The sequence below is a fragment of the Bidens hawaiensis genome, unplaced genomic scaffold (genome assembly GCF_021521415.1).
Source record: "Bidens hawaiensis isolate Kalapana, Puna unplaced genomic scaffold, B.hawaiensis_p1.1 tig00001177_1, whole genome shotgun sequence".
NCBI classification, from domain to species: domain Eukaryota; kingdom Viridiplantae; phylum Streptophyta; class Magnoliopsida; order Asterales; family Asteraceae; genus Bidens; species Bidens hawaiensis.
Window position 1 is genome coordinate 83,798 of NW_027491067.1, and position 25,472 is coordinate 109,269.

General features: G+C 40.8%; 2 protein-coding genes across 2 annotated transcripts; one reads left to right on the plus strand and one right to left on the minus strand.

Moving 5' to 3' along the window:
* Window positions 1-89: 89 nt before the first annotated feature.
* LOC143561553 (uncharacterized) lies at window positions 90-14,360 on the plus strand. Its single transcript, XM_077049609.1, has 5 exons — window positions 90-212; window positions 13,561-13,613; window positions 13,696-13,740; window positions 13,836-13,883; window positions 13,977-14,360. The coding sequence occupies exons 1-5, from the start codon at window positions 90-92 to the stop codon at window positions 14,224-14,226; spliced, it is 519 nt and encodes a 172-aa protein (XP_076905724.1). The 3' UTR covers window positions 14,227-14,360.
* Window positions 14,361-15,968: 1,608 nt separating this feature from the next.
* On the minus strand, window positions 15,969-18,821 carry LOC143561634 (serine/threonine-protein kinase RIPK-like). The gene is made up of 6 exons (XM_077049656.1): window positions 18,351-18,821; window positions 17,768-17,902; window position 17,521; window positions 16,984-17,120; window positions 16,767-16,890; window positions 15,969-16,674 (listed from the first exon to the last, which is right to left on the minus strand). The coding sequence occupies exons 1-6, from the start codon at window positions 18,741-18,743 to the stop codon at window positions 16,175-16,177; spliced, it is 1,290 nt and encodes a 429-aa protein (XP_076905771.1). The 5' UTR covers window positions 18,744-18,821; the 3' UTR covers window positions 15,969-16,174.
* Window positions 18,822-25,472: the final 6,651 nt, after the last annotated feature.

Consider the following 25,472-nt stretch of genomic DNA (forward strand, 5'->3'; position numbering starts at 1 on the left):
CCATTTTATTGTTTTCAATTCTTCTAGCTACTTCAATTTGTTGTTAATATATATATAATAATAATTTGTCTCATTTACATAAGTGATTGATGGTTATGGAAGAAGGAAGATCAAGATCTCCACCCAAGCCTAAATCGCCACCGCCGGGTGGCAAACAGAAACAATTGTCAAAGGTGGTTAACATCTTGGAAACACAAATTCACTTCCTTCACGTTACTAATTAACCACTTCTCTGTTTTATTTTAACGTTTTGTGTGACCAAATTCTCAACTCAAGCTTACAGTTTTAAACTACAATTGAAGAAACACTAAGTGACCCCGGGCAGATTATGGATAATCTGGGGGCTAGATAATGTTTCCCACGAAGGTTAGGTCCAGCAGAGTAAGTTGTACTTTAGGGAACCTGCAAAACAGACACCGTAAGCTCGTCACTGAGAAGGGGGGGGTTCCTCCTTGTGACCACCCTCCGGCGTGAGAATCAGTCTATATTGCTCTTTGAATATAAAAGTATATGAATACTATTAGAGCAATTATCAAGTAAGTTATACGAGATAGTAGATGATCTTACCATTCCAAGATATTGGAGTATTTATAGCCGAAGGTAGGTTTTCTAGAAGGTACAGCCGGCTGAATAGTATTCCTGTTCAACCAACAGTGGATTACGCACAGGCCATACTGGTTGGTGGGTAGGTTACAGCCAACAGTAATAAAGTCGGCTGCACTATTCCACCAACTGTAGACCATGCACGTCCCACTGACTGTGGATTGTACGCAGGCCATGCTGGTTGGTGAATAGGTTACGGCCAACAGTAATACTATTCCACCAACTGTAGGCTGCGCCTGCTCCACAGTGAGGGTTGGTGAGTAGGCAGCGGCTAATAGTGACAAACAGTACTAGAGGGTGCTCCTCCTCGCACTGTTGTCGGTGAGCTGTCACCCTGTGATTGGCTCATGGGCTGTTCTGGTCAGATCGTCTGTCCTATCCATACCTTGGTAGGTATGGTACAAAAGATCTTTCAGAATCAGACTGGCTCATTTGGGCGGGATTGTTCCCGCCTTGCTCATGCCTTCATGTGACTGCTGAAGTAGCTAGTCTTGTACGTGTAGCCCTGCTGTCTGCGGGTAGCCTTCCCTGATGGCTTGTATCCGCAACTGCGGGAACAGGCGGGGTACTTCACCATTGGGAGGCTTTCCCTGCGTGTACAGCTTGCGTACTGCGCGTAAGATTCTATGAGCATGGTGGGTCCTGCGGGAGCAGATGGCCTTTGCGCAGACAACCCTGTTGAAGGTGAGTCTTGCGGGACCAACTGGTCTCTGCTGGGACCTACCTCTTCAAGTCCCCCCAGTCCAATGTTCTTCTCATGCGTGTTTAATAAAGTGAGGTGAACTTTTTGACTTAAGCAAAGGGTTTTGAAAAGGGTTTTGTAAGGTTTTCCATGGGAAGTCCTTGTCACTTGCAGAAATGCCCGAGTTTCCTGCTTGGTCTTTGGGTATGATGCGGGTAGGTCTGTAACCTCCTCGCAAGTCAGGAGCATTGAGTCCCAGTTGTATGTATTTTCCATGAGGTTTTGGTAGTTTCGAACATAGTGATCAATTATGTTAAGACCACCAATTCCATCTTGGAGCTTCAAACAACGTAGTTCTCGACGCTCCCGCTATGCGGGGATGTTATTTCCGTTTCCGCAAGCATTGCCCAGAAGATCCTTCTTGGTTTCAATTCCCAGCGGAGCGCTAGGTATGTGAAGGGTTTTGCCTTAACACTGTACCTGCGCTCGTCTTACGGTTACTTTACTTCCAAGGTATTCCTGGCGTTAATTCCCTGCGGGTGCTAGGTATGTGAAGGATTTTGCCTTTACACTGTACCCGCACCCGTCTTATAGTTACTTGGTTGCCGAGGAATATTTGGCTTCAATTCCCTGCGGGTGCTAGGTATGTGAAGGGTTTCGCCTTAACACTGTACCCGCATCCGTCTTATGGTTACTTGTTTGCCAAGGTTTTCTTGGCTTCAATTCCCTGCGGGTGCTAGGTGTGTGAAGGGTTTCGCCTTAACACTGTACCCGCATCCGTCTTACGGTTACTTGTTTGCCAAGGTAAGGGGGGATTTTCCCGCTTACTTTTTAATATTTTCGAATTTTGAATTTTGAAATTCGAAGAGTTGGTGAAAAGATAAGAACAGTCCAAACCTCTGAAACGTCGCGCGTCAGTTTCTTCTGACTGTCAGGACGTGCAGGAAGTTATGGTGACGTGACAGAACATGGTCATTCCAGTCGCTTTTTCAGGCGCGTGGGCGTGATTTTTCTGGCGCGTGGCCGCGAAATTACTGGCACACGTCCTTTCAACAGCTGTTGCCAGCCTGCTTTTTGCCACGTGTCATAGTTTCATTGCACCTTTGATTTCTCTCTCCTCCGCATTAAATTCACCGCATTAATTGCGATTACTATATAAAGGGGAAGAGAGTTATCTGTAATTCACACTTTCACCTTTCTTCTTCTTCTCAAGTAATTTCCGGCAAATTTTTCTGTTCAGTAAAGCCTTACTCTGAAATCTTTTTCTTTTTTCCACCATGTCTTCTCATGATACTGATGATCAGAAGACTGCTGGCGAATGCCAGTGTTCTCTTCCTGTCGATCTGTACCAGTATATCGTCAGGAAGTTCATGCTCGAGTCTCTCGAGCCTGAGTTTCCTGAACCCCACCATACTGTGTACGATGCCCCTAGTGGCAAGATCGGGGTTTATGCTGCATTCTTTGTCTACGGAAACCTTAGGTTTCCGTTGACAAAGTTTGTGTACCGTGTCCTGGAGAGGCACGGTGTGCACCTGACAGAGGTGCACCCCATGGCCATTGCCAAGGTCCGGCACTTTGAGTGGGTGTGCCGGATACTGGGCCTTGAGCCCTTTGTTGACCGTCTGATGACCTTCTACACTTGGAGGTGCATCCAGGGGTGGTACACTCTTACAACCCGTATAAAGGGTTTAAAGATTTGTACCACCGAGCGGAGTCTTCGCTCATGGAGAAGAGAGTTCTTCTTCATATCCGCTCGCGCCGTCCCCATCGCCATGAAGTTTAAGAATGGCCAGGCGCTTCCGAACCTTCCCGCCCTTAACTACGAGGAGGCGGAATGGTTTTCGAAGATATCCCGGGTCCAGTCCCCGGTTTTTCGTTTTCCGGAGTCGGCGATGGTGATGCTGGGGATGAGCCGGGTGTGGAAGGCGGCGAATGCGGATAAGGTTCCGATCGTCCTTGAATATGGTTCGAACTCTACCCCTTATGGTATGTCTTGTTTCTTTTTTACTGACTACGATTTTTTCTAACTTTTTTGTTGATTTCAGAGGGTAACGATCTTCAGTCGCTCCTGAATCCGCGGGAGGAAGATGGTCCTGCGCGGATGGGTACTCGTGCTCTGGACGAGAACGAGTTGCCCATCCTCGAGCAGACTGCGGGTCGGTTTGTGGAGGTTTACCCGCCAGGCCAAGAGATCCTGAGCCACCGTCGGCCAGGTAAGCCTATCTTCCACCCTGAACCTCTCAAAGCTGTGCCTGCTGCTGGAGTTCATGACATTTCTTCTTCTGAGGAATCCGCAGAAGGTCCTCCACTGGTGCGGAAGAGAAAGGCTGCCGTCGCGAAGGGCAAGGAGAAGGTGGCCTCTACGGCCGACCCGGTAGTCCTATCTGACTCGGAGTCAGATAATGCAGAGGTGGCGGGGAAGCCCGGTGGTGAAGAGACCACCGCTCCGGAGGCTGCAGGTGTCACCTCCGAGGAGGCAGCGGCAACGACGGTTACTGGTGGCAAGAGGCCGGCTCCATCGGGTTCGCCCCCGCTCGTCCGTGCGTTCAAGCTCAAGAAACCCCGTAAGTACCCCCATAATTCTTGTCTAGATTTGTTTAAAATAAATTTTTCTAACACTTTTGCTTGTGTAGGTGTGGATGTTGACGCATTCCAGGGTGGAGTTGGAGCAAGTATTCCCCCGCCAATGACGGTAGGCTCGGTCAGCCTTCCCGAGGCATCGACCCAGGCGTCTACGCCTGCTTCCGCTGGTTCCAGCCTTCCTGAGGCTGTTCCAGCTGAGAAGGTGTCTCCGCCGGCCGTGAGTGCAATTTTTACCGCATCTTTCACGGAGCCGGCGGTTACTGTTGCTGAGGAGGTGGCGCCAACCATGGCTACCACAGCGGCTGCCACTATACCTGCGCCACCGGCACCGACGGCCGGACCTTCAGGTATGCGCCAGGCTTCCCGCCGATCTATGCCACCTTCCCGTCTGCCTGACCTGTTGGATGGATTTCCTTTAGGTTCAGGTGATGGGTTTGGCGGCTATCGGCCTGTTATTGACCCTACAGGTACGTAGGGTTATTTTTCCTTTACATATTTTTATCATCTTTTCCTAACTGCCTTTGTTTCTTTTGCAGTGTCGGATTCCAATGAAGTGTATGTTCCAAGATGGAACATACGCCGAGGAACAACCCTTCGCACCCCTGTGGAGTGCGTGGACTGGGCTCGCCACGCTGCTCCTCATGGTGCGTTGGGGGAAGCCATGGCTAGCTACCAAGAGGGTAGGCTAACCAATGAGCTTCGGGTTCTCCAGGCCCGAACGCAGCCCCGCGTCGAGCTGCTTTGTCGTGAAAACGACAAGTTAAAAGCAGCTCGCGCCAAAGATATATCTGAAGCGCGGGCTCTTCGGGAGGAGAACCGGCAGTTGGCCGCTGCCGCAGCCGAGAAGGAGAAGGCATTCAAGGCCCTTGAGGTTGAAGTCCAGGCGCGACTCGAGGCCCGCTCCAAGGCTGCCCAAGCTGTGAATGAACAGCTTCGGCTGGCCAAGGAGACTGCGCGAAACTCAACTGAGAGGGCTGCCAAGGCTGAAGCTGTTGCTGAGCCACTTCGCGAAGAGAATGAGCAGCTTAAATGCAAATTAAAGGCTCTTCAGCATGCTCATGACGCCTTGGCAATGGAAGATGCCAAGAAGCTGCAGGAGATCCTTGACCAGAGGGGGGTGCTTGACCGTACTGAAAGGAAACTCAAAAGCGTCGAAGAAGCTGCCGCCAAGGAAGTTCAACTTGCCAACCTTGATAAAAGCGGAGCCGAACGTGCTTGTAAAGAAAGTCAAGCTACCCTCCAATGGTTGCTTCGAGAAGCGTTGCCTCAGGTATCCTCTTTTTCTTTACGCTTTCTGCTTGTAATTAGAAAATGTTCTAAGTATTCTTTTGTAGGTTGTGCGTCAGGTCCTCTCAGAGACCTCTTACGACGATGCAATGAGCGCAGCCCTCAACGCTTCTCATGAGGATGGGCAGAAGACTGGCTTCCTGCTTGGTCTAGGGTTTGCTGAGAGAGGCTTTCCGCCCTCCAACTTCCCTTTATTCAATGTTAATACTGAAGCTGCTTATGACCAAGCTGTGAATCAGTATGCTGCCTTCCCGCATCCAGTGGTGGAGAAGGTGAATGAAGTCGCTGCTGCTGATGATGGGCTAAACATCCTTAAGGCTTTCCTTGGGCAGCCGCGCTCTGATGGTGCTGGCCCAAGCGGAGGTGGCCCTGAAGCCTGATCCTGAAGATCCCTTCCCGCTGCTAGGATAGACTTAGCTTTGTATAGATTTCTTTTAGGCGGGTAGTTACCCAGCCCTTGTAATTGATTGTGAAATATTAATCTCTTTGCGTATAAGATTGTTATTTCCTTGGGTTCTTTGCTTTATAAACTTATGACTTGCATACTTAGTTTAAATTAGCAATTTCCCAAGTGCTTAGAATAAGAACCTTTGAACGTGGTTGATAATGGGTTAAAGTTTCGCCTCCTCCTTCGTGATTGTGCGGGTAAAACCGTCACTTGCACTTGGTAGGATGGCTAATCTTTACCCTTTATCTGACCTGCGTGTAGGTTTTTCAAAATTTCTAAGGCATTAAGTTAAACCTTTGAACGTGGTTGATAATGGACTAAAGTTTTCGCTCCCTCTTTCGTGATTGTGCGGGTGTAACCGTCACTTGCACTTACTAGGATGGCTTTAACTTTAGACCTATATCTGACCTGCGTGTAGGTTTTTCTTGTCCTTTTTTTTTTTTTTTTAGTGTTCATAAGTTAACCTTATAACGTGGTAGACGGTAAGTTAAGTTTGGCTTCCTTGTTCGTGATTGTGCGGGTAAGACCGTCACTTGCACTTCCAAGGATGGCTAAACTTTACCTACATCTGACCTGCGTGTAGGTTTTCCTTAGGAACTTTAACATTTTGGCGTTGTGTTTATGCGGGTATTGCCGCCTTCCACACGCAACTACTTCTTCCCGTAAGGGAAGTTCATAGGTTACAAGCTATCAATACATCGTGAAAGGAGAATCATTTCCATTAGAAGTGGCTCTAGGCCTTTTCTTTACAAGTTGGAATTGATCTACATATAACATTTGCGTAATTGAGCTCCATTCCATGTTCTAGGGATGGGAGTGCCATCGAGCCTTTCGAGCCGGTACGCGCCCTTTCCCAGAACTTCTTTGATGATGTATGGCCCTTCCCAAATCGGGGCCAACTTTCCTGGGCGTTGTTGGTTCGAAGCCTCGTTGTTACGCAGTATGTAGTCTCCTTCCTTGAAGTTGCAGAGTTTTACCCGCGTGTTGTAGTACTTTTGCATTTGTCGTTTGTAGTTTTCTTCACGCACGGCGGCTAAGTCTCTGCGCTCTTCGGTTAGCATAAGGTCTAACCGTCTTTCCGCATCATTGTCTTCTGGTTGGATTAAGACCCTTGGTGAGGGTAAACCGATTTCGACTGGGATCATGGCTTCAGTGCCATAAGTGAGACTGAACGGGGTTTCTCCCGTACTGGTCTTCTTCAGCGTTCTGTTTGCCCAAAGGACGTGCGGAAGCTCGTCCACCCAGCCGGATCTGTGTTCCAAGAGTCTTTTCTTGATGCCTTCGACGATGCTCTTGTTTGCTCTTTCTACCTCACCGTTACCTTGCGGGTGTGCCACTGAGGTAAAGGTGTGGGTGATTTGAAGTTCTTTCAGCCACTGCTGTAGCTTCTTGTCAGCAAAGTTGGTGCCATTGTCGCTTACCAAATTCTGTGGAAGTCCAAAACGGCAAATAATAAATTCCCAAATAAATTTTTTGATATGCTTTGCGGTTGTTTGGGCTAAAGGTTTCGCTTCTATCCATTTGGTGAAGTAGTCAATGGCCACCACTAGGAACTGAACATTCCCAGCTGCTGTTGGAAATGGGCCTGTCACGTCAATGGCCCACTTCTGAAATGGCCATGAGGAAGTGACAGGAACAAGTTCATTTTTCGGGCGATGCGTGTTGGGTGCGTAAAGCTGACAAGATCTGCATTTTCTGATGTATGCCAACGCGTCCATATGCATACCCGGCCAGAAGTATCCCGCGTTGTTTAGCTTGGCTACCACAGCGCGGGGGCCTGCGTGTACTCCACAGATGCCTTCGTGAACCTCCCTTAGGAGGTAGTCAGCATCTTGGTTGTCCACGCATCTTAACAATGGGCCAAGAAAGTTACGTCTGTAAAGGGTGTCATTGACCAGCTGATAATTCAGTGCTTTACAGCGTAGTTTTCTTGCCTGTGACTTCGACTCTGGTAACGTTCCTGCTTCAAGGTATTTTATTATTGGGGTCATCCATGTTTCTGTACCGGTTTGGATGACACAAATTTCCTTGTGCGGGACTGATGGTGTTTCGAGGAGTTCCACGCGGATGTCCTTACCCAAGTGGGTGAAGGCCAGTGATGCAAGCTTGCTTAACGCATCCGCAGATTTGTTTTCGCTGCGCTTGACATGTATCACTTTACAATCATTAAAATCGCGCATGATGGCTTTGGCCTGGGCAAGGTACAGGGCCATTGTGTCATTTACAGCCGTGTACGTCCCGTTTATTTGGTTTGCCACTAGCATGGAATCTACATGGGCTTCCAAATTTTTTACACCCATTTTACGCGCAATCCTCAATCCGGCCAGGAATGCTTCATATTCAGCTTCGTTATTCGTACTTGGGAAATCCAGCCGAATAGCATAAGTATATTCCTGGCCTGCTGGGTTTGTTAATTTTAACCCTGCGCCTGAACCCTCGTTACTAGCTGCTCCATCAGTATAGAGTCGCCAGACCTCATCGATTTCGTGTGCTGGGGAGGGTTGAACCTCCTCCTGGCACTCTTTCTCCCGCGCAGCGGGGACTTCAGCAATAAAATCAGCCAGGACCTGGCCTTTAATGGCTGGTCTCGGCTTGTATTGAATCGCATATTCTCCCAATTCAATTGCCCATTTGGCTAGGCGTCCCGATAACTCGGGTTTGCCTAGAACATTTGAGAGTTTGAAGTTGGTGAGAATAGTGATTGGGTGACCCTGGAAATATCGTCTCAACCTGCGTGAAGCGTGTATAAGTGCCAAGACCAGTTTTTCCAGGGTAGAGTACCGGGTTTCCGCGTCTGCCAGCACGCGGCTAACATAATAGATTGGCATCTGGATGCCTTTTCGTTCTACAAGCAGGACTGCCCCGGTTGCTCTATCTGTTGCGGAGAGGTATAGGATCAACTCCTCTCCCGCTTGTGGTGCTGTGAGTGTTGGGAGTTCGATCAGGCGTGATCGAATCTCCTGGAAAGCTGCTTCCGCTTCTGGTGTCCAGCGGAAGTGCGTTTTCTTTAAACAATTTCTTAGTGTTGACACAAAAGGGAACGACCTATCCGCATGATTTGCCAAAAAGCGGTTAAGCGCGACTAGTCGTCCATTAAGTGTTTGAGCCTGTTTTATGGTGGTAGGTGATTCCATTTTGACAATGGCTTCGACCTTTTCAGGGTTCGCTCTGAAGCCATCTTTAGTAATAATGACCCCTAAGAACTTCCCTTCTTCCACCCCAAATGAACACTTGCTCGGGTTGAGCTTCATGTTTATCTTTCTGAGCGTGTTGAAAGTTTCCTCAATGTCTTTCAACATCGTCTCTGGCTCGGGGCTTTTGATGACCAAATCATCCATATAGACTTCCAAGTTTCTCCCAATTTGGGCGTGAAACTCTTTGTCCATTAGTCGTTGGTACGTGGACCCCGCGTTCTTAAGTCCGAACGGCATCATTTTATAACAAAATGTGCCATCGGGCGTCCGAAAGGCGGTTTTGTCCTGGTCATCCACAGCCATGTGGATTTGATGGTACCCCTTATACGCATCCAAGAAGCATTTAAGGCGAAATGGTGCCACCGAATCCACCTTGAGATCAATTTCTGGCAACGGATAACAATCTTTGGGGCATGCTTTATTCAAATCTTTGAAATCTATGCACATGCGCCATTGTTTGTTATTCTTCGGTACCATTACGGGATTTGCAACCCATGTTTGATATTTGCTAACGCGCACGATGCCCGCATCAAGGAGTTCCTTGACTTGGGTTCTGCACGCGTTGGTTTGCTCGGGCCCCATTACTCTGCGCTTTTGTACGATCGGCGTTACGGCCGGATCGCATTTGAGCTTATGCTCTGCCTTTCCCCGGGGTACACCAGTCATGTCGGCTGGTGTCCACGCGAAGATGTCTGCGTTTCGCTGCAGTAAGCGCTTGAGTAAGGTGCGTGTTGGATCAACAATTGTCGGGCCAATGGTAACGGCCTGATCGGGATATTTCCCATTGAATGCCCACTGTTCAGGCTCAGTGATGGTTTGTTTGGCCATCTTCGGTTTGGGTTTAGAGGAGACAGATGCGATGCATACCTGGGGAATGCCCGTGATCATCGCTACGCCTTCAGTTGTTGGCCATCCCATCATGCCGTGGACTGAGGATACCACAGCGTTGAATCTTGCCATCCCGTCTCTCCCGAATAGGATGTCATACGTATGATGTGGTTTTTTCATCACAACAAAATCCACATCCTCCGTGCGTGAATAATTCCCATCAGTGAGAGTGACGGGGAAAGATAGGATGCCCAAGGGAGTGTTCATGCTGCCGTCAAACCCTTCCATTGAAGCGTAGACCGTCTCCAGGCGTTCCTTGTCTTCATCATCGAGCTTGTCGAAGAACTGCCTGTACATCACTGTCGACGATGCGCCATTGTCAACGAGGGTGCGGGAGGTGATGTAGTGCCCCAGCTGGCTTTTAATGACAATGGGGCCTTCTTTGTTTGGGCCTCCCGGCACTCGCGGGAAGCGCACTTCTGCTTCCTTCCATGCGCATGATTCGGTCATTGGTCTCTTTCTTCCTCTGACCTTACCATGGACCATGTTGATGCTAATGTCGACGGGCTTCCGTCCGTTACCCCTGTACCTGTTGTCGTTCCTTCCTCCCTTCTTGATAGATGCCACGAGGTGTGCGAGCCTCCCATCCTTGACGAATGTCTCGACGATGTCCCTCAAGGATGTGCACTCCTCAGTGCTATGGCCCTTTGTCCCATGGAAGTCACAAGACTTGCTTTGATCCGCATTGGGTTTCTGTCGGATCACTGGAGCTTTTGGCCATGGCAGTTTTTCCGTGGCAAATATCTCCGTGACGCTCTTGGTGAGTGGCGTCCAGCGGTTTTTTCGGTTCAAAGGGTGCGTTTTGTCCCTTCCGCCAACCAGAGGGCGAGAGCTTGAGGGGGCGTCAAAGTTTATCCTTGACTGCCAAATACCTTGCCGCCTCTTTTTGTTTAGCCGGGCGGTTCTTACATTATTCTCCCTTGTCCTCTGCGTGTAGAGGTTTGTATTGTGGGGGAGATCTCTTCCCAGCTGTTTCTCTGTTTCGGCAAAGCGCTTGGCTGCCGTCATTATGGCATCCCACGTGGATGGCATACCGTCTTTACCCGTCAGAGTGCGGATGAGTTCTGGGTATTCAGCGCCCTGAATGAAAGCGGCGCGAACGAGGTCTTCACTGATGTTGCCCAGACTCACCTTCTTGGAGTTGAAGCGGGTGATGAAGTCTAGTAAGGATTCATCCTCTTCTCTGACACAGTTGAGGATCGTCCACTGCTCCTCAGTGTGTTTCCTCTGTTGACTAAACTGTTGACTGAACTTGTTCTGGAAGTCTGCCCAGTCATAAATGTGGTGGACCGGTAAACGGTCGAACCATGCTCTGGCTGCTCCTACCAGAGTCATCTGGAACATGTAGCACCACGTGGGTTCCGTCCAGTTACTGACGGTTGCCCCCGCAATGAACCTGTTCAGATGGTCATCTGGGTCGGATAGACCATCGTATGTGCCAACGTTGGACATTTGTTTGGCACTCCTCGGGGCGATTGCTTCTGCAATGTCCCTTGCAAATTTTGACCTTCCTGCGTTTGTAGCAGTAGGTCTAAAGGCCTTGGAGAAGTCGCGAGAGCTTTTTTCCGTGACTGGTTGGAATGCTTCCCCAAAGTTCCTTTTTGGCTGGGGATCCGTTTCCTTACGCTTCCCTTTCGCCCTATGGCGAGGGTTCGCGTCGGTGTCGGAGTCTTCCCCCTCGCCGTCTGAGTACTCGTGCTCACTACTCATGTTGAGGTGCTGGCGAGTACTACCGAATTCCTCAGCTTGTTGGACTGAACGCAAGCGTTCGTCCAACTCAGCCTGAAATTCTCTTTGACGTGCCTCGGCCCATGCCTTCACTTGATCAAGTGTTTGGCGAGGGGCTCGAGGTCGTTTTTCCAGCTGGGCATCAGTGAATCCCAGTGGAATATTTACTCCACTTGCCCCTACATGAGTGACTGGGGTAGTGTTCGTAAAATGTATTTCACTTGCCCCAGCTTGGGTGGCTGGGGTAGTGTTTGTAAACATTGTGTTGCCGGTGTTAACCCCAGTGGCTGGGGTTGTGGTTACCGGAATTTCTCTAGTCATCTTGGAAGTTTTGAAAAACTGGAGAAAGATGTAGTTCTAGCTTTATGCACGGATGGCGCCAATGAAGAAACACTAAGTGACCCCGGGCAGATTATGGATAATCTGGGGGCTAGATAATGTTTCCCACGAAGGTTAGGTCCAGCAGAGTAAGTTGTACTTTAGGGAACCTGCAAAACAGACACCGTAAGCTCGTCACTGAGAAGGGGGGGGTTCCTCCTTGTGACCACCCTCCGGCGTGAGAATCAGTCTATATTGCTCTTTGAATATAAAAGTATATGAATACTATTAGAGCAATTATCAAGTAAGTTATACGAGATAGTAGATGATCTTACCATTCCAAGATATTGGAGTATTTATAGCCGAAGGTAGGTTTTCTAGAAGGTACAGCCGGCTGAATAGTATTCCTGTTCAACCAACAGTGGATTACGCACAGGCCATACTGGTTGGTGGGTAGGTTACAGCCAACAGTAATAAAGTCGGCTGCACTATTCCACCAACTGTAGACCATGCACGTCCCACTGACTGTGGATTGTACGCAGGCCATGCTGGTTGGTGAATAGGTTACGGCCAACAGTAATACTATTCCACCAACTGTAGGCTGCGCCTGCTCCACAGTGAGGGTTGGTGAGTAGGCAGCGGCTAATAGTGACAAACAGTACTAGAGGGTGCTCCTCCTCGCACTGTTGTCGGTGAGCTGTCACCCTGTGATTGGCTCATGGGCTGTTCTGGTCAGATCGTCTGTCCTATCCATACCTTGGTAGGTATGGTACAAAAGATCTTTCAGAATCAGACTGGCTCATTTGGGCGGGATTGTTCCCGCCTTGCTCATGCCTTCATGTGACTGCTGAAGTAGCTAGTCTTGTACGTGTAGCCCTGCTGTCTGCGGGTAGCCTTCCCTGATGGCTTGTATCCGCAACTGCGGGAACAGGCGGGGTACTTCACCATTGGGAGGCTTTCCCTGCGTGTACAGCTTGCGTACTGCGCGTAAGATTCTATGAGCATGGTGGGTCCTGCGGGAGCAGATGGCCTTTGCGCAGACAACCCTGTTGAAGGTGAGTCTTGCGGGACCAACTGGTCTCTGCTGGGACCTACCTCTTCAACAATGTATAGATAGAATATAATCAAAGAATTAGAAGAATGTTTAATTATGTTTATTAATTTCTTTCTTAATATTTTGAATACAACTTATTGTCTTTTTTTAAAAGCTAATAAGTTAAAAGTTGCTTGGCAAACATAAATGTCCCTCTTAAGGGGTGTTTGGGATTCCTTATTTTGCCTCCTTATAACATTTCATTAAGTTAATAAGTTACAAAAGTATAACTTATGGAACTTTTCATTCACACTATAAGCAATCCCAAACACCTTATTACTTTTCAAAAAGTTTATAAGTTATAAGTTGGTGAAAATAAGCAATCCCAAACACCCCCTTACTTTAAAGAGTTAAAAAGTTGTTTTTAAAAAGCAACAAATCCTAGCTTTTTGCAAAAGCGTCAAACTAAATATGGAAAGGCTTTATTGTTGAGGAGAAAGTCTCTTGGGTAGAATTAGAGGTTTAAATGATCGATTTTGGGCTTGACACCTGGGCCAAACCACCGTGGGCAGTTTCGGCTCATCTAGACCTTTCCTTGTAATTCCACTCATAGCCCAAGCTATATATGTTCTTTTAAGTTTGGGCACTTTAGAGTTTTGACCATGTTTTCCACTATCGCTGATCGTTTTGCTAACTCTTGGATTAGTTCCTCATCAAAATGTATGTGGTTTAGGGACTTTAGGATAGGATTGATTGTTAATTAGTTACATGTTTGCCCCCTTGTTGTTATATGCAGGAAGAGTTGAAGTCGATTGAAACATTACAGCCTGCTTCTTTTTGCATCAAAGAGTACGTGACTTAACAGTAACTAACTACTGTTTAATGTTTATCCTATCTGTTATCCAACCGTTATATTCACTTTCATTTACAGGGTTACTAATTATGCGGTCGCCAATCCAGAACCACTCATCACTGTGTAAGAAACCTTGCTCGATAATCTACTTCTTACTCAGTTATCCTTAAAAGTTAAAACTAATCTGTTTTTGTTTTTATGTTTAAACAAAAAAGCAGGCGCGATAGGAAGACTCGTAAATCTCGTGGTTTCTGGAAATGGCTATGGTATTTTACTTGTCACCCGTATATATATCCCTTGTTACTTGCTTGAGCGTTGAGCGTCATTTTTTATTTTTTTTATTATTATTTTTTTTGCAGTTGTTTCGACATGTCATGTGTTTGCTGCAAGGGCTGTTCTGTTGCAACACTATGCTGCTGTTCCTTACCGGACTGTTGTTCATGTTCTTTACCAAAGTGCAAGCCACCCGCGTGCCCTTCATGTCTAAAAGCGTGTTTGTGTTGCCCAAAGTGCACTTGTTCTTGCAAATGTTGTTGGCCAACCAAGTGTTCCGGTCCAAAGTGTTCTACCTGCTGCTGTTCTTCTTCGTCTTGTCAATGGTGCTGCTGATGATGATCACAAGTTAGAAAAATCCTCGACGTCATACCTTTCTATTACATTACTTTTTCAAACCACATCTTATAAAACTAACAGATTATAACATCCAAAAGCAACCGGTCTTCTAACTTGATTGCGGTGCTTCAACTTGCACATCACAACACACCCAGAGGGGCCAACCGCCAACGTTCATTAGCTGATGGCTACTCTTCACTTCACAAAAAGGACGAGAATGATGGATCCCCTAATGTTTTGATACAAGCAAAGATTGTACTTGCTTGATAAGAAGCAAATGTGCATGTTTTGTATTTTTTAATTGCCTTGGATATCTCTATAAATCGTTGTAAGACCACTATTGGATTAAAGTATTTTGATGGTACTCATAATCTAGATTCTCAAAAGATTTTAAAACACACAAACATATAAAATCCGGTTCGGTTTCAGTTAAAGTGGATGTTAATTAAGACACTCTAACCGTAACCATAATCGGTTAATCGAATTGCCATTACCAATAACGTTTCTCGATTGTGAATTAATTTTTTTTTTTTTAGTTACGATTTGGGTTTTTTCAAACCCACTTCTTGCAGTGTCTCAAAGATAATTGTGAATTGCAAAACCAAAGCCTTTTAAACTAAAGGCCCAATAACTAATAAGTTTGGTTTACTTAAAAAGACTTAAAAATGGTCGTAGAGTTGGGGAAAAACCCAAGTTCTGGATCCGCGGATATGAATTAGGTTTCACTTCTGTGGAACCGAAACTGGACCCATTGAAACAGGTTTCATCTCTACTCGATCAAAACCTAAACCCGACCTGGCCAAAACCCGGCAAACCCAGTCAAAAACCCAACCCGGTTCTTGACTTTTGTTCACTAGACTTGGAACCGGTTCATACCTGGTTTTGGTTAATGAAAAACCCCGATTTGCCCACTTCTAGATGGTAGCATGAATACATGGCCATGTTTCGTTTGTAGCAAGTACACTAAAATAAAAAAGTACACTGGGTGTCTTTATGGATGTGTTGGATTCTTTACTCGCCATATACATAAACCAGACTTAAAATATATAATATACATCCAACTACCATACAATGTTTTAAATGGTGATATTTTATTTTCCAAACTTACGTAATGAACAAGATATGATGTAATGTGACCATTCTTTTCACGATTATAAATGTCCAACCTAATATTACTACTTTTTTGAAGAAAAAAAATTATCTTGTTTATTTCTTTTGTAGGGACCAACTCCCAAGCGTTCTTTTTGATTTTGTCCAACTATAGGAAACGTATGTAAAAGGATAATGGATCATGCAAATAAATTAAACGTCAACGTATGTATATGTCTACATATAAATGGAGACTCGTAGACATTTATGTGCTTTTCTCTAGAAGCATGTATTTATTTATTTGTTAAATGTAACATAATCCAACAGTGAGGTTGTTGAATAAGTTAGTTTTCAAAATTCAATAACCAATTGGCACACTCAAACCAAAGGAAAACTGTCCTAGTGACCCACGCATGGGTGACATTGTGACAATTGGAGTCACTATGAAACACACCATATTTAATAAATGGGTTCTACTTCATTCATAATTAAATAATTTTCGTAGTTTTAACTATAATTTTTATTAAAAAACATGATTTTTATATTGACGTATAAGACAAACAGACAACAAGCTACACAAATCTACTATTGATTTGATATTATTTTAAATGATGATATTGAATAAATGGAACATGAATGTAACACCAATAAACTGATAAAGAATGGAAATTGTTAGTGTTTAATTGCTATTACATCCAATATACAAATTCATTTTTTATAAAAAGAAGGAAGGAACAAAAAATCAATCAAAAGAGAGCTCGATCCTTCCCCTAATAGGAAAAAACCCAAAACTTCTATTTTATGTATCTACCATAGATGTATCTTGATGATATATAGTACAGTAACTACGAGTCGTCTATCCTCTCTTTAATCTTTGTTGCAATGGAGAACTCCCAAGGGTTCGATGCACATTTGGGTCCGAACGCGAATGTGGGGACAAAGGAGATTTTGTCCTATGCCGCTGACCATGGTTATGATGAGGACCACTTTTACTATCCTTTTGCTCTTCTTTTGGAGCCATGTAAACAAAGGGTCCAACGTGGACTTCGTTAAAGTCCTGTAGTGACTCAAGAGTTTTAACAATTATGCTCATATATGGTCTTGCTTTAGGCCTATGGCTAAGGCATTGATAAGCCAGTTCTGCTGCCTTTTCTGCACCTGATTCCGAGTACATTCCTTCGAGTCTTGGGTCCAGTATCCGGTTGAGTTTTCGAGGACACTTGAGTTGAGGCCTGGCCCAATCAGCTAGGTTCTGCTCTCGGTTAGGACGACTCTTGTCCAATGACTTCCTGCCGGTCAGAAGCTCCAATAATACAACTCCAAAACTATAAACATCACTTGCCGCTGTTAAATGTCCTATACAAAATCCACTTTACATATTTAGTAAAATTATCATGATTGAGAAAAATGCATAAATCAACTTATTATTATGTATATATATGACATACCTGTCATTAGGTACTCGGGAGCTGCATAGCCGTGTGTACCCATGACTCGGGTGGAAACATGTGTGTCATCTCCCTCGGGGCCGTCCTTTGCGAGTCCAAAGTCTGACAGCTTAGCTTTGTAATCCTGTAAATCAATACCAAGATTCGACTTCAGTATAATATACATTACAGGTCAGTTATGGGAAAAAATGTGCGTTATGGATTATTAGATACTTACGGAATCTAGTAAAATAGTTGATGCTTTAAAATCACGATATATAACAGGCTTTTTTGCTTCGTGAAGAAATGCAATCCCTTTTGCTGCACCTAAAGCGATTTTCATTCTTATTGACCATGGAAGTGAGACCGAAAACCCTGGAAAAAAAACAATTTGATAAAGATTAGTGTGGTCTCATGATAACATAAAAATAAAAATAAAAACAAAAATAAAAAAAAAAACAATTACTAATAACTCCAAATACGTAGTTTAGACTTTAGATATGAATATGAATGAATATTATATTTTTAACAACATTGACTTTTGATGATATGGAAGTCCCGAACTGGTAAACTGTCCTACCACCTTACAAAAAGTCAAAAAGTTTCCATTACAATGAACAAGTCTTGCCGTAATGTTAGTCAACCATCCAAAGAAAAAAAACATCTCATTTCTAGCAAGCTGTTAATTTCATTATACACACGACCTTTTCTTGTTATATTATTATTTATTTCTGTCACCCCCCACACTACCTATATAATATTAATATATATACACGCTTTGTCAGCATGCAATATAATAACAATATCCAGATTGCTATAAAAATCTTACAACTAATTAAAATCTCAACAAGAGCTAGCGACTATATATTATCAATCAATTTTTTATAGGAAAATAAAATTATACGTTGATTTTTTCAATGGGTCTGAAGTGAACAAACTTATATATATAGATATCATCATCGTACTCAGTATATCCTACCAATAGCAATGCTATGGTAGGGTCTGAGGAGGGTAAGATGTACTCGAAAGAGTTGATTTTCTAAGCTCCCGCGTGGCATGTACTTGTAGACAAGAACCCTATGTTCGTCTTCGCAACAATATCCGATCAACTTCACCAAGTGTGGGTGCCACAATTCACCAAGAAATATCACCTCCGTCTGTCACATAAAATAACAAATATTACAAATTGCTTCGATTCTCTTAATTATTATAGAATACACGCGTATGCATGGTTAGAAACCTATATATTACATAGATTAAATAAATGTTTCTTTTACAAATATTTATTTAAAAATAAAAAAACATTATATATTTGTAAGAGACGTATAATAAAATTAAATTTAAAGTTTTAAGACCTATATTATAACCAATTATTTACCAAGTGAAAGAAAATTGTAATTATATAACACGATAGAGATGTGAAATTAAAATCTAGACTTTCATTACTTTTATTAGTTATATATAAAAAAACAGAAGATGTATATGAGTGGATTTCTATCTTTATGTTACCTCATGTAAATTTCAATTATTATTATTATTATTATTATTATTATTATTATTATTATTATTATTATTATGTAGCTAGGCAGGAAGGCATGCACATACCAGCCATTCTCTATGGCCTTGTAAGCCTTCCAAGTCAAGGATCTTAACAGCCACAGGCTGAGCCTTCAAACCAGGCTTAAGTTTATCATCAATGAACCCCTTGTGAACCGGTCCGAACCCGCCTTCACCCAAGAAATTCGATGAACTAAATGACTGTGTGATGACCTTAAGCTCAGCCAAGGTGAACACATGGAGGTTAGATCCCGCAAGCGAATTCGATATGTCCTCGGACAGCGTCGAGCTGCTTAAATCCGTAAACGAGATCCTCGGAAACGAGCTATGTGATGCAACCGCAGCCGTCGACTTCTTTTTCGGTTTAGGTTTATTCTTCAATGGACGGATAATTGGCTCTTGAATCTTGAAACACTTTGGTAAGAATTTATTAACCGTCATCGTCTCGATCTTCTTAATTCTTCAAGGATCCAACGATTAATATATCAGGGTTTGAATTGAGATGAGAATTAGATAGAAAAGTTGGCAGCTGGATGAAATGAAGAAGAAATGAAATGGTGGTTATATATGAATGAATTAGTTGAACTTGAGTTATATATATATATATATATATTGAAGGGTTGGTTTCTTGCAAAGAAATTTTCAATTTTCAAACATATATAATTAAACAACCACTTGGCCATCTTGCTTTTGAATTTTTAATAACCTTTACTTAATTTTCTTGCATACCAACATTGAGATAGAGGCTTACAACGTACACCTTTATGGGTTAGACTTAGACCAATAATATATATATATATATATATATATATATATCTTTCAAGAGTTAATTTGCATAGTCTTATTTTAACAACTTTTTTTATAGATTTATTTGTCGTATAATGCTAGTTCAACGTACATTTTTTATTTGATAGACTATGATTAAATATGAGAGAAGAACATTTTAAATTTATCATACAAATAAAGTCCTTTCCTTTATCATATGTTATTATTATATAATTATATATGAAGTAATTATACCTGCCTATGAATATAATATTTCATACATACTACGTATATAATATGATTAAATTCAAATACATGCCCACTGATTAATTATTTTGTCTAGTTGATTAAAAGGATTAAATATTTCATTTTATTTAGAATAGTATGGTGGGGATTTTGGTGAATGAGAAAAGAGAAACCCGCATTTTGACTTTATTTTTATAAACAAAATAAAAAAAATAAAAAATGACGATATGAAATACATGGAGAGATTTTGCTTGGCTGGATAAAGGGCTGCGTATGGGAGTCACTAATTTGACTGACTGACTTGGTCATTTTCTTTTCCCATTTCCACATTTCATTCTTAAACCATATGCTCTATTATTAATAACTAAATGAGGTGGTTAAGGTTAAACCAAAAGATAAATAGCTAAACAAAAAACTTTGAGCTAATTAAGGAAAGTGTTGTGCTTGTGCATGGGCTCTTATGGAAAAAAAGTTATTACAGAGCACTAGGTTATTGTAATTTAGTACGAATATAAAACCTAATCCAAACCGTTTAATCTTTATCTCTTCATATATGATTACATAACGTGTATATGTTTACGTAGACAAAAACATCAAACTAAACTTTTATGCGTAATTAAAGTTGTAAGCATTTTCTGCACGTGTAGTTCTTATAAGCTATATATGATTTATACATGCGTAGATTATATGGAATAACAAGCTTTATTATTTTTTTTTATCTATACTATATATAATATATCAAATAAAGGCAAATTAAGACACATTAGTTTTAAGGGATTCATAAATCAATTAGCATATGGTACAACCTTTAATGCATCTAGGATAAGGGCAAACTTGTCAACAACTAAAAGTGGTTATTAAATAGTTACATCATTGACCCATTCATTTTGGTTAACTTTTATAAATTTTAAAAATAGTTAACAACTATGATCCTTGATCTTTAACTCTTATATGATTTTTATTTTCATTTTTAACTCAACCCCCCTCATTATTTTTAAATATTAATAAATTTTTCATGTGCTAATATTTTTTTAAGGAAATTATACCATAAAAACGTGCTAATATTTTTAAATAAAAACGTGCATGTTTTTATCTTTAATTTGAGTATCATATTGTTATAGTTTTTTTATTTAAAAAATATCATTTTACATAGGGGCATTTGATGTCTGGTTTTAATGGATTTTAAATTAAACCGTGGGTCAAACCGTTATTAACCGGTTTTGTCGTCGAAAACCGAAACGAATATTTGAAAATTGAAAACGACCGGCCAAAAGTTAATGAAAAAATCAATGGTGAAATCAAATCAATGACCGGTTTGAACGTTTTTCGGTTTCAAATCGAACAACGAACATCCATAAACTTGTTACATGATTACAAATGTATGTGTTTCCCGCTGCATCGCGCGGACACTCGGCTAGTTATTAAAGATACATATAACAATCGTATTTTTATAACTTTATTTTTTTAAAATAAACATGAAATAGCTTTTTATATTGTTTTACATGTTATCATATTTAATGACGTATATATATCTAGGATTCCCTTTGAACATAATGCCTTGAGACAACCATTTTATTTGAAGATAAATAGCCATCCATGATTTCTTCTTTTAATAACAATTAACAAATTAAATAATACATCGTTTAGCTTTTATAAAATTACAATACTGATTTAGTGATTTCATCCTATGTCTAGGTGGATGTTACATAACTGATAACTCGGCCTCCACAACACAAAACAACAAACTTAAAGTGGACATTTTGTTTATTTAAGTAACCCGCTTAATTAATTATTGATCATGGCTTGTATTAAGCAAATCCGACCACAGGTTAACATATATGTTTTTGAGACACAAATAAACTATCTATGAATGTGGTGTCATGTCGGCTTGTCACTATTATTATGTGATACGTTATTGGCCCCAAATCTCTTTTATACTTTTCAAAAGGATCTAATGGAAGTGAGTTCATATTCTGTTTTATCTTATTTTATATCTATAAGCCAGTCAATTCTATCCGGTTGATGTTGTAATATAATTGCCTTGTGAATGTTCTCACGCCAAAAATATTAAATTAAAACCAGCAAGTGTTTGGTATTTATTAACTAATAATTTCTATTGGTTTTCATGATAAATTAATTTACAAGTGACAATTAATAGTATCACTTTATATGTTTAAGTGTTTTCGAATAAAAGCCTATTGATCGAATTTGAGATAGACTTCAAGAACGATTTGGATCGGTTTTTTGTGGAAGGATGTGTTAGCATGGGATACAACTCTTTCTACATTACCTTTGTAGAAATGGTTCAAGCATTTTGAAAGCCATGTGTGAAACAAATATATCGAGCCTGTTTTTACACGTCAACGTTATAAACGCTACTCATTTTTTTTCAGGCTTGAAACCACAATAGCAAACTAAAAGTCTATAGTTAGCAATTTAGCAATTATCAAAGACGTTATACCGAAAAGTTCTACACAACTAGGGATTTTCTTTGGAGCCACAATTTAGGAATTTGCTTTGGACCCTAGTTTAGGAATTCGCTTTGTGTCCATAAAAAGGTTGAGCTAGCATTGAGCGTGACAACTGGAAATGAATGGCGGGCGATTCTAGGAGGTTGGCTTCCATTTAAGTATTAAAGTAGTCATTTCGAGGTTTGATTTATTGTAAACCTCTCACATAGAACACAAATTCATACTTAATTGCTTATATAACACGTATATATAAATATAATTATTTACGTCCAAAGTCAAAAACAGAACTTTCACTACCTTTTCCAACGTATGTATGTGACTAATGTTGTAGAATAAAATAACTATAATGGTGCATGTACAAGACTAAATACATTGCAAATCTTTTGTTTTCCTTTTGTGTTTTCATTTTTCAAAAAGAAAAGTGGACGTACAAGACAGACTAAATCAACATAGTTTAACTGAAACAACTTCCTTTTTATTTATATTAATATAATTTAAATGTATATTTTAATTAACAACTTGTTTTATTTCCATCATTTACTTAATACTATCATATATACTATCAACATTTGCAATATAGATTGATGTAATTAATCACGCAAATTGGTCGATAAATCCCGGTATATATACAACAATTAACAATAGCCAGCTTACGGAGTTGAATAAATATTTATCATTCCTCAAAATAATATATAATTATGTAGTGAATGAAACAATGCTTCGTCAAATATTGGATTAGGTGAAGTTGGTGCACTCTTAATTAAGCCATCAAAAACAAATTATATATACATTATAACCTTCTTAAAGAAACATGTGCATGCGAAAACTTGAATTTAATCGAGCTTATACAAGTCTAAATTGGAGGTCATGCAATTTATAAACGACCTAATTCAAACCGGACTATGAAACTTTTCGAACTTATGTAATACAATGTTTATATATATGTGTGTATAATTCAGAGCAGCCAAATAGATGTGGAACCTGATCTAAAAAAATAATAATATGAAGACTTGGAACAAGATCTGCTTTAACATGTTAAACGCAGGCCACAATTTGTCAATATGTTTATACTTGTAAAACTCAAATCATTCTTATTCTAAACATGATATGATGATGCCTTTTGCAATCTACACTACATATTTGTTGATCAAATCACTAACAAAGATAAAGGAAATGCAATAATGGATGTTGAATAAAATGAATATATAGAAATTAGAAAGAAAAACACCTTCGGGTTTTTCTAAAAAGGAGGGCTAATCATACTTATTGTTAGTGACAATCAACTATTTAGCAAGTTGGCTACTTTCTAGGAAACAAACTCATTAGATAATGTCAACTATAACAATTCTCGCTTTTGAGTAGATTATAACTTAGGGAAGGGTTGCTCCTTTCAAATTAAAAAACCATCTTAAAATTAACTCGATAAAATACCAATCATGTACTATCACATAAGTTTTATCCTAAACTACTATAGTATACTCTAAGTAGCGGTGTCACTTCTTTCAATCACCCTTATTTATTTATTTAATCAAATAAAAATAAAGTTTCTAAATTGCCTAATTGGACAAGTTACAAAAGTTTATTTGGAAATTGCCAAAATTGGTAAAGTTATTTGTTTTGGTCTTGTACAAGTGAACATCACCCGGAAAAGAAAATGAGGGGGTGGCGGCAGTGTGTCGGGGTACCCGAGCCCACTACCCTCAACTCACCCCCACCTGTGTTGTATATAATTGTTTGATCAAAAAGATTTATTCATAGCAATTATCATATAGCGTTAAATGATTCCTCACTCAAGTAATACGAATTCAGGTCATATTGTAGACAGAATGATGTAGTCATGTAGATTAGAGGTGTGAGTTTGAAACAAAAAAAAAATTAAAAGATTAGTTGATTTATAAGCATGATTGTTACAATTTTTTTTTTTACTAAAACACATATATAAAATCTGGGGACGATTTTATGTGTATTAGTCAAATAATCCAACTAATTACGTTGTTAAAATGTGACTATATATATACTCACAATTTCCGTATTGACTTCGATGTAATGGGAAATTAAATTAATTGCTAATCCTTTGTTTATTCACTTAATAATAACCATATATCAGATAATACAACAAAAATCAAACCATGTGTTAAAATAATATAAGAAGTGAAAGTCAATTTAACAAGAACGAGCATATACTGTCACCATGTAATCATATTTGCATGAATGACATCCGAAAAAATGAAATTCATAAATAATACGCTGGTTTTAATTGTTTAAGAGATATGTTTCATTCAGAAAAATATATAATAAAGAGATATATGCTTTAATATTTGTCAGTAACTGCTAACTATAAATTTATAATACAACACATGATATATATCTTGTTACATGCAAGGGCGTAGCATTTAAGGGGCCGGGTAACCTAAGTAGCCACCGTTTTTTTTTTTGTTTTATAGGGTAAATTTTTACGATTTCATCCCGAAAATTTTAAAGGTATTGAGCCAGTCACCCCTCAGTAAGTTCGGTCACTCCGATAACTTAGTCCAAAGGTTACATGCGTTTTTGCCAATCGAAACAATTAACAATAGATCGGTCGTATATAATACCAATTAACCATATGATATTCTAAACGTTGGGGTGTCATCTTTATTCAATAAGGATGACGTAATCATTGAAAACTACGTATAGTTTGATAGATTAATAATAATATCGTGTATGAAATAAAACGGAGAAGAAAAATCAAAGGTCAAGAGGAGGGGATGAAACCCCAACCACCGACTCAGCGAACGAGTGGGCATTTACCAAACACCCCAAAAAAATAAAAAAAACATATTCTAAAAGCTAGTCTAGCTAATTCTTAAAGTAGTTTGCCATCATCATCATCTTCGTATCGTATATGTCTTTCAGTTAATTCCTAGGTTTCATTTTTACTTTCACTTTTAATTCATTTGACTGCTCAAATATCTGCGTATGCAAATCTTGAACAATCGTCTTTCTTACAAACCTTCAACGGCTTACGCCTCGCTCGCTCCCACAATCCCACTTTAAGTAGTCATTATACTTTTGTATTTATAGACCTTAAGAGTTTAATATATGTTTATGTTTGTGCTCGTGATTTACTGTTTAGTAATGATCTAGGACCGAAGCACTTTCAAATCAAAATGTAAATGAAGTCAAGGGTGCGACTTATATCAAACCACATGAACTATTTACGTACGCATTTAACTCTTCTTTTCTGAACTGACAAACTCACTTTTAAATTTAGTCATTTTTCTCACAATGAGATATAAATTACAAACCCTCATTAAGCACTTTGATACCATTAGCCATTAGACCTTGTTTAGTGGACACTTTCCCACCCTAAAAGTTCCTAAAGCGCTGGAAACACCACCCCCTGAGCATTTACTACACCCGCTTTAAAATAATAAAATACGAATAAGATAATGATTTGAAGGAGTTTCATTCGCTACACTTATTTTAACCAAAAAGCCAATATGCTAACGTGGCGCCCGGCAGAGGATAATCTAGACCATAGGTTGTTCTATAGCCTAGTTAGAGTTGTTTAATTAGTTGACTTAATACATGATGTTTGTATGTTACACCAAACCCTATTAATTGCCCCCTATAAATAGCTGTAACCTTTTCTTGAGCATATAATTTATTACTGTTTTAGAAAGATAACTAGCTGTGGAGAGTGGAT